Source organism: Orycteropus afer, unplaced genomic scaffold (assembly GCF_000298275.1).
Source record: "Orycteropus afer afer isolate SDZICR_OR568_19922 unplaced genomic scaffold, OryAfe1.0 scaffold00020, whole genome shotgun sequence".
NCBI classification, from domain to species: Eukaryota; Metazoa; Chordata; class Mammalia; order Tubulidentata; family Orycteropodidae; genus Orycteropus; species Orycteropus afer.
The window spans coordinates 12,012,510-12,022,560 of record NW_006921607.1 but is presented as its reverse complement, the minus strand read 5'-3'; the positions used below and the strand labels follow the sequence as shown (position 1 = coordinate 12,022,560).

General features: G+C 39.9%; 1 protein-coding gene across 1 annotated transcript in view; it reads right to left on the bottom strand.

Annotated features, from left to right (window-relative positions):
• The window catches only part of CNBD2 (cyclic nucleotide binding domain containing 2), a 111,260-nt gene that overhangs the window by 73,853 nt on the left and 27,356 nt on the right, over positions 1–10,051 (bottom strand). Inside the window, exon 2 of the mRNA XM_042783604.1 lies at positions 6,775–6,828. Coding sequence (XP_042639538.1) covers positions 6,775–6,828 — 54 coding nt within the window. The remainder of the gene's footprint in view (positions 1–6,774; positions 6,829–10,051) is intronic.

Sequence of the window (10,051 nt, the reverse complement as noted above, 5' to 3'; positions counted from 1 at the left end):
CATAGTCTCAGTGGTTCCACCAGGCTCTATTGGACCAGCAAACCTGGTCCCCACCTTTTTTTTTTTCTCTAAATGATTTTGAGTTTTGTCCACATTGTTCTCCCTCTCTATCTAGGATCTCCTACATAGATCCCCTTCCAAGTGGTTGACATTGGTAGCCTCTCTATCAAAGATCTCCTACAAAGATCCCCTTCCAAGTGGATTACAGTGGTAGCTGGGCACCATCTAGTTCTTCTGGTGTCATAATCATATAGGCTGCAAATCGGATGGTGTACCAGTCACTAGGACTAATTTTTTCCATGACTTTTTGGTTTTCTTCATTCTTCTTTGCTCTGGATGAGGAGAGACCCATCATTGCATCTAGATGGCAGCTTGCTAGCTTTAAAGATTCCAGTCACTACTCACCAAAGTAGGAGGTGGAACAATGTTTTGTATAGTATGTTATGCCAATTGAGCTTCATGTCCCCTGAGACTATGGCCCCAAGCCCACAGGTTCAACCATTCAGTCCCTCTGGGTAGCTGGCTATGACTAAGCAGTGACCACAACCTTGCCCCTTGTCAGCTCTACTATACACCTCGGAATTCTGATCATTCACATAAACTTATAGTACCATTGTCTGCCAACCCTATACATGTTCTTGGATAAAAGGTGTGTCTCTTGTAGACACCATATTGATGGGTTTTGTTTTCTAATCCAATCTGCAACTCTCTATCTCTTGAGTGGTACATTTCATCCATTAACATTCAGTGTAATTATCAACAAGTATGAGTTGGTTGCTGTCATTTTGTTATGTGTTTTTTCATAGTGTCTACAGGTGTATAATTTGTTAACAGCAACTACAATAATCAGATGTGCAACCCTACACTTAATCAATTTAGTATTTCCATCCCTGTTAACCTCCCCTTCCCCCTTTCCCCTGCCGTCTTGCCCCTAGTAACCACTAATAAACTTTGGTCTCTATACGTATGTCTTTTCTTGTATTTTTATATAAGTGAAATTATACAGTATTTGTCCTTTTTTTGATTGACTTATTTCACTCAGCATAGTATCTTCCAGCTCCTTCCATATTGTAGCATGTATCAAGACTTCATTTCTCCTACAGGCTGAGTAGTATTCCATTGGATGTATGTACCACATTTTGTGCATCCATTCATCTGCTGATGGGCATTTAAGTTGTTTCCACCTTCTAGCTATTGTGAGTAGTGCTGCAATGAACACTGGTATAAAAGTCTCTGAGTTTCTGCTTTCAAGTTTTTTGAGCATATAACCAAGAGTGAAATTGTTGGGTCATATGGTAGTTTCGGACAATGAATAAGGAAGACTGAGGAAGAATTGCTGCATTTGAATTGTGGTGTTAGTGAAGAATATTGAAAACACCATGACTGCCAGAGTATGAGCAAATATGTCTTAAAAGAAGTACAGCCAGAGTATTCCTTAGAATCAAGAATAGCTAGACTTGCTCTTTTACACTTTGGTCATGTTATCAGAAGGGATCAGTCCCTGGATAAGGATATCATGCTAGAGGGTCAGTGAAAAAGGGGAAGACTCTCAGCAAGACAGATTAACACAGTGGCTGCAATGATGGACTCAAGCACAGCAATGATTGTGAGGATGATTCAGGACCAGGCAGTGTTTTGTTCTGTTGTACACAGAGTCACTATGAGTCAGAACCAACACAACAGCAACATGGTAGTTGTATTTTTCATTTTTTGAGGAACTACTACACTATTTCCCACAGCAGCTGTACCATTTTGCATTCCCACCGATGGATAAGGGTTCCAATTTCCCTATATCCTCTCTATTTTTTATTTATTAAATCTCAGCCATCCTAAAAAAAAAAAAAAAACACTCACTGTCATTGAATTGATTTTGACTCATAGCGACCCCCAAGGCAGTAAATCTTTATAGAAGTAGATTGCCCCATCTTCCTTCTGTGGAGCAGGTGATGGGTTTGAACCACAAACCTTCTGCTTAGCAGGCAAATGCCTTAGGCCCCACGCCACCAAAGCTCCTCCCATTCTTGAATTGCATCTCTCTGACAGCTAAGGATGCTGAGCATCTTTTCATGTGTTTGGTGGCCTCAGATTTGAATGTCTTCTTTGGTGAAATGTCTATTAAAGTCCTTTGCCCATTTTATGTTTAGGTTGTCTTTTTGTTGTTAAGTTCTATAGGGTTTTCAAGGGGTGATTTTTGGAAGTAGATAGTTAGTACTTTCTTCTGAGGCACCTCTGGGTGGAGTCAAATCTCCATCATTTCAGTTGGGAACTCTGGTAGCGCAGTGCCTAAGGCACTTGACTGCTAACCAGAAGGCTAGTGGTTCAAAGCCACTGGCCACACCTCAGCAGGAAGGTCGGGCAATCTACTTCGTAGAGATACTGCCTCAGAAACCCAAGGAAGGGTCGGTATGAGTCAAAATCAAATTGACGGCAGTGAGTTTGGTTTTTTTTTTTTTTTTTGGTTTTCAGTTAGCAGCTGAGGCATTAACCATTTGTATCACCCATGGATATTGCATCACCCTGGTTGGCAACTGAAAAAGCATACTTTACAATCAAGGAGTTGTATACACTTTATGTATACATGTTAAAGAAACACTCACACATATTGCACAAGGAGATAGCCATGAGGATGAGCATGGCAACTTTGTTTGTAACACTGAAAAGCTGAGAAAAATTGAAGTGTTCAAAAATAGGGAATGGGATCAAGACGTGACTATGTGGGTCACAGGATTGAACACAGTATGAGATCTGTGTTTGTCAAAGTGGATAAAGCTCAAATTTAATGTTGAGTGGGAGAAAAAGGTGAAATATGATGCCAGTTTTCAGAAGTACCACATACTATATGTTCTTTATGGATATGCATATGTAATATTGTTGTTTGGTGCTGTCGATTTAGCTCCGACTCATAGTGACCCTATGCACAGCAGAAAGAAATACTGCCCAGTCCTGCGCCATCCTGACAAGTGTTGCTACGCCTGAGCTCATCATTGCAGCCACTGCATCAATCCACCTCATTGAGGTCTTCCCCTTTTTGGCTGACCCTTCACTTTACCAAGCATGATATCCTTTTCCAGGGAATGGTCTCTTCTGACAACATGACCAAAGTAGGTGAGACAAAGTCTGGTCATTCTAACTTCCAAGAAGCATTCAGGCTGCACTTCTTCCAGGGCAGATTTGTTCTTCTGGCAGTCAGTATTTCACCAACACTACAATTCAAGGCATTAGCTCTTCTTTGGTCTTCCTTATTCATCATCCAGCTTTCATATACATATGAGGCAACTGAAAATACCATGGCTTGGATCAGACACACCTTAGTCTTCAAAGTAACTTCTTTGCTTCTTAACACTTTCAAAGGATCTCTGGTGGCATAGTGCCTAAGGCATTTGACTGCTAACCAGAAGACTGGAGGTTCAAACGGCGTATTTGCCCAGTGCAATACAACATTTGAGTCTTTGACTGCTGCTTCCCTGGGTGTTGATTATGGATACAAGTAAAATGAAATTCCTGACAACTTCAATCTTTTCTCCATTTATTGTGATGTTGCTTATTGGTCCAGTTGTGAGGATTTTTGTTTTCTTTTTTGTTTATTGAGGTATAATTCATACTGAGGACTGCAGTCTTTGATCTTCATCAGTAAGTGCTTCAAGTCATCTTCACTTTCAGCAAACAAGGTTGTGTCATATGAATATAGCAGGTTGTTAATGAGTCTTCCTCCAATCCTGAAGCCACATCCTTCTTCATATAGTCCAGCCTCTCAGATTATTTGCTCAGCATACAGATTGAATAAATATGGTGAAAAGATATATCCCTGATGCACACTCTCCCTAATTTTAAACCATACAGTATCCCCATGTTCTGTCAGAATGTAGACCAAAGTCTATGTGCATATGTAATAAAATATAAAAATATAGATAGGAAGAGTACACACCAACCTCAGGAAAGTGATTACTACTGAGGTGAAAGAGATAGGCATGAGATGACAAGGAGATTTACCTTTAACTGTAATGTTTTATTTCTTTTAAAATCATGTATCTAAAAGAAATCGGGGAAAGTACTTTCTTGAAATGCTTACTGCATATAATTTACTATTGTCAGATACTATTCTAAACCCTTTATATATATTAACTCATTTAAGCCACAACAATAGATGTATTCCATAAGTAGTAGTAGTGGTATCACCCTTTTGCAGAGCAGAAAACAAAAGCGTAGAAAATCAAGTAATTTATCTGGTCATACAACTAATAAGTGAAAGGGATTTGAACTCAAGCATTCCAGCTTCAGAGCCAATAAGCTTAAACACTGCTCTCCCCCGCTGCCCTGGTGCTATTTTTGGACCTCATGATAACAGGAAGGCTGGGTAGAGAATAGGAATCAGGGACTCAGATGTAGCATATGATTGCCCAGTGTCCAAGATGAAGTAAGCAGCAGGGCAGGAGTTAGAATCTAGTTCTTCTGAAGTCTAGTCTGTTACTCTTTCCTTTGTGCCATGCTGGACTCCAAAAGGTACAGAGTGTGTGTGTGTGTGTGTGTCCATCATTTGTCTGACGTGCTCTCCTACACTGCTTCTTCCTTCCCCCAAATACCTGTCTGCTCAGTCTTCTGCTCTTTCCTCCCAGGACCCTTGATACTACTTGTCATGGATTGAATTATGTCCCCCCAAAACATGCCACCTTGGCTAGGCCATGATTCCCAGTGGTTGTCCTCCATTTTGTGATATGTTGTAAATCCTAGCTTTTATGTGGTTCTGGTCTCATTTGGGAGCAAGCTGTCCATTATGTTCATAAGGCTGAATTAGTTCATGTTAATGAGGATTAGGTTATGTTTATTATGTTAATGAGGTAGGATTAGGGTGCGAAGTATCTTAAGTCACTGCCCTTCACCACCCTGTAAGAGATAAAAGCTGACAGAAGTGGACAGAGAGAGAGAGACGGGCCTCCGACCACCAAGAAAGATGTGCTAGGAGTAGAGCACATCATTTGGACCCAGGGTCACTGCACTGAAAAACTCCTAGACTCAGGGGAAAATTGATGACAAGGATCTTTCCCCAGAGCTGGCCGAGACAGAAAGCCTTACCTTGACCTTGGTGCCCTGAATCTGGAATTCTAGCTTCCTAAACTGAGAAAGTAAATTTCTCCACTTGTGATATTTCTGTTACAGCAGCACTAGATACTCAGATCAGACACTACTCACCATTTCCCTCCTTAGGAGCTGCCAGGCATGAGCTACCGTATGTCTCCTCATAGTTCCTGAGTTGCCAAACGGTTCCTTTGTCTTTAAAAGGAATGACTACATATCCTTCCCTAAGAATCCAGTTATACTAGAAACAAATAGCATTCCTCAGTGGCAAGGTAAGAGGTCCTCTCCACTCCTCATCTCCTACCAACAGCTGCTAAAAGCCGTGTTCTGAGACATTCTCCTTCTCAGCATCTACTTATGTCACAATGAAGGATTCTGGAAGCAGGAGGAGCAGTGGGCAGGAATTGGAATCTGTGAATCTAACATTTATTAAGCACTCATAGGCATGAGTTTACTTAATCCTCACCCAATGAGAGATCTTATATCTACTCCATACATAAGGACATGGAGTCTCAAAGTGGTTAAATGACCCAGGGTCATGGGTTGTGTTAAACAAAGTAGGAGGTTTCTGGGCTGGGGGCAGTGGCATCTAACACCTCAGCCTGGGGACCACAGAGAGGCTTAGAATTTGGAGGAAAGGCCCTGGCATATGAGTACATGGCATAGCCTATAAGTCTTGTTAAATTGGGATAATCAGGAAAACTCAGAATCACAAGATTTCAACTAAATTCTTTTCCACCCGACGTGGAAAGGAATTTTTGACTGGAACTCAGTGACTCTGAAGTCCTTCTCAAATTAGAGAAAAATATAAGGTTGAAAGTATTTTTTGCTAGATTAATGATGGTGATTGATAAAAGCTTAATTTGCTCTTGCACCATGGTCCTCAGTAAAAAAATAAAATAAAATGTTGTCCAACAAGTCATTCCTGTCCAGCTAGGTGTATCTGCCAACCCTGCCTTACTGAAGGCTAAGGAGAAATGCACTGTTGGCAGTGAGGACCAATGTCCAGCTGATGGCAGTGAGGATAACTGCCCAGATGGGAGGAAAGACTCAGGCTATGAATTACTAAGTTCACAGAACACAACTCCTGGGGAAGACAGAACTATTTTTTCCCCTTTAACCAGAAAAGAGATGTAAAGAACTCAGGGAGAGACAGAGAAAGTTTTAGAAAGAGAGAAGCAGTGTGGAGTTTTTGCTCTTCTCACCACAGTCCTAGTCCTGAGAAAACAAATACAAGAGGATTTCCTACAGAAGTATGTGTGCGTGTATGTGTGTGTTTATGAACATACATATAGCAAAAACTAAACCATGCTAATTTCTGTATGGTATCAAGTTGGGGCTTTGTTGTTGTTGTTTGGTGAATTTTAACTTTTGCTTTGTTTTAATTATAAAATACTTCTAACAGAAACAAAGACTAGTACAACAAACCCTCATATATTCTTTAACGAACATAATACTTGTGTCACACACACACAGAGATTTTTTTAATAAGCAAGGCTCAATCAAATAATTTGCAATCAATTTATAAGGGCAATGGGGGTACATAAGTCTTGATGAAAGCACTATAAAAAATATAAATATAAATATGAACTTTAAATTACCTCTAGATCTCTTAGCCAGAGGAATAAAACTAACAATTATTATTAACCAAACAATTATTACAAAGGAAAAAAAATAATTCCATCCTATGGAACTACTTACACAATTTCTGAGTTTGTAATAATCCTTTGCCTTTTTGTGTCTTGATTTCTCAATCTGCAAAATTCAGGAGAATGGAACATATATCAATATATATCCTAAACTAACATACATCAATATATATCCTAAATTTAACCTGGGGCTTGTGAGTGGGTTTAAAAATATCTGTAAATGTCCTCATCCTGAGGAAGGAAATACTATATGATCTCTTACAGACATTTAGGGGGCATCCAAGAGATACTACTAGGCGGGGGAAATGCAAGAAAGATTGTGGGAGATGGCAGTGGACAGGAGCAGTGTTCCTATCAGTCCTCTGAGTTATCCAAAAAGCCAAGAATGACAAGGAGAGAATCCAGACTAACAGAGACATCAGAGGAATCCAATAAGTACATCTGAGGAGACCCAAAAGTGGACACTCCCAACTTTACCTCTTGCCAGCTGTGGCCATATAATTTCCCTGGGAATTAGATCAGTGTTGGGGAGGAAAAGGCAGAGAAAAGCTCTCCACACTTTGAACTGGTCTGAGGTATATCAATAAGCTGAAATCACATCCTCTCAAAATCACTGTCATGGATCTCAATTTACCTGAAGATATCTAAATTAAGTCGTCTGCTATGAGGCAGGCTGGGTATTCAAGTCAGATATTAAAGTCAGTTCTAGAATTTAAGAAAGTTCCATTTCTGTTCCAGTTCCTAATTATATAATGGAAACTGTTATAAGGTAGGATGCCAGAAAGAAAACTAGAATAGAAACTGATTCTACTCCTATGTGATCTTGGGCAAGTCACTCAATCACTTTGGGTCATTTTCCTCCTGTATAAATGGAATGAAATTCAATTCCACAAATAATTTCTTTTCAAGATGGGAAGATCCTTATTGCTTTCATATTATAAAGGTTATGCCACAAAAGTTTATAGAGTTCCAATTATGTACAAAGCATAAAAAGTTGCACAAGAAATGGTCTCTGCTCACAGGGAATTCATCATATGGTGGGGAAGAGAAAATATTTATGCATTCATAAGAGAAAGGCTCTCTATGATAAAGCTATGAAAGATATATGAAGAAAATATACATTATGTTCTGATACTTTATGGGGATTGCAATCAATGTCATGGGGAAAAAAATGTTATGAATTGTTCAATGGAAAATGAATTTGCTCTGTAAACTTATACCCAAATCACAATTTAAAAAAGAAAAAAAAAAAAGAAAGACATATAAAGAATGGCAAGGCATGCTCAGGGAGCAGGAACTGTGGCTAGAATGTGAGATGCTCAGGGGTGTGTCAGGAACTGAGGGAGACTGTGAGAGGCCATGAACTAGCTACCCCTGGGCCAAACTAAGCTTGCAGACTGTTTTATCTGACCCACACATACTGCTCTGGTTAAAATACTGTTAAAAATTAATCTGTCTTTAACTGGGAAGCAGGCTCTCCAACTCACCAATCTTCACCACTTATATTACTCACACAATTATGTAACCTGCCAGGCACCTGTAAGCATCTGAGTGTGCAATCAATCCCCCAGTATACGATCTATATGGCCTCTTCCAGTCCAAAATTCTTTAACTATAATCAATCAGTGGTTGCAAAACTATTGGTCCACAGTTCTACTGAGTTTAATGTCATGTTTTAACAGCCTATAGAGTTTTGGGGAGCTCTGGTGGTGTACTGCCTAAGGCATTTGACTGCTAACCAGAAGGCTGGTGGGTTACCATCAGCCACTCCTCGGAAGGAAGGTTGACCAATCTACTTACAGTTGTGATACCACCTCAGAAACCCAAGGAGGGGTCGCTATAAGTCGGATCTGCCTTGATGGCAGTGAGTTTTGTTTTTTTGGTTTTATGGATTTTTTAATTAGTTGTCAACATTTAATTCCTAAGATTTTTATGAATAACTTTCTAGGAAAACATAATTTACCAGAGTGACCACAATAGAAACAGAAGGTCAAAGAGACTAATTTTTTAGTCTATTTTTTTAGTTGTGGTAAAATATATACAGCATAAAATTTTCCATTTTAACCATTTTCAAGTGTACAATCCAGTGGCAATGATCACACTTACCATGTTATACAACCATCAGCATTTTCATAGCTAAGGAGAAAAATTATCCAATCATTTTACGGATTAAAAACAGGTTTTTTGTTTTGTTTTGTTTTGTTTTGTTTTGTTTTTACAGAAGGCACATTAATGAGCCTGACACCCTTGTGGGCAATTGGGGTTCCAACCTTCTGGGGATCTAAGGAGGAGCACATAAAGCATGCCTCAGCACTGTTCCATTGGTTAATTATGCTCCTGCAGTTATTGGCTCCCCAGTGTTTCTGGGCTGAGCACTCCAGTGGCCAGAGAAAGCCCTCTGGCAAAGGTGATTAGAGTAGGAAGCCATTACATTACATCAGTCTATGCAGAAATGGTGAGTACTGAGAACATACAGAAGGTTAACCCAACAGACACCTGTGGCCGCGGGTCTCAGAGAGAGCTGGCAGAGCTAAGAGTTCTCAAAAATATAAAAGTGGTGCAGCTTGAGGGTGGAACCAACAGAGCCTTCTTTACATCAAGATGGTTATATTGGCTCTGGGACTTCCCTGGCATCAAAGGCAAGCAGGGAATATGGGCCGACTAGGGAAACACACACAGACATGCATCTTTGCAGTCCTGCAGCTCCCAAGTTCCATCTTCTAGGAAGAGGAAAAAGTGTCACACACTGACATAAAACCCTTGTTTATAAGGAGCTTAGCCATAAACCAAAGAGACTTCCTGCCAGTCTGGGATTCTACTCTGGTCCCTTCTCGGTACAAAACTCCAGCAAAGAGCTGGTCCAAGAAGAACTCACTTTATTTAAATGGGAGTTATAATAAAATAGAAACAGCACCAGACCCATATAAATATAATACCATAAAAGTGGGGGAGGAAGGCAGGGAACAAGAAAAACAAATGGCAGATCAAAGACACCAGGAAAAAAAAAAAAGTATGAGGTAGATATTAATCACAACAAAGAACTCAGAGGGCTTAATGAATTTTAAAAAATAGATCAAAGCAAAGATGCTACATAATTCAAAGAAGAGATGATGAGACAACTGGAAAAGATGGCAGTGGCAGAGCTCAGGAAAGAAGCACTGAAGAATACTAAAAACCATCACAGAAGAGGTAATATTGATACAACACAAAAGAAACTAGCCCTTGCTGAAAATAATGGATAGATAAAGTAGACACACGCCCTGGAGAGAACAATCATGGGAGAAGGAAGGGCTGCTTATGCACAGGGAGATAGCTCAGGGTGCAGAAGA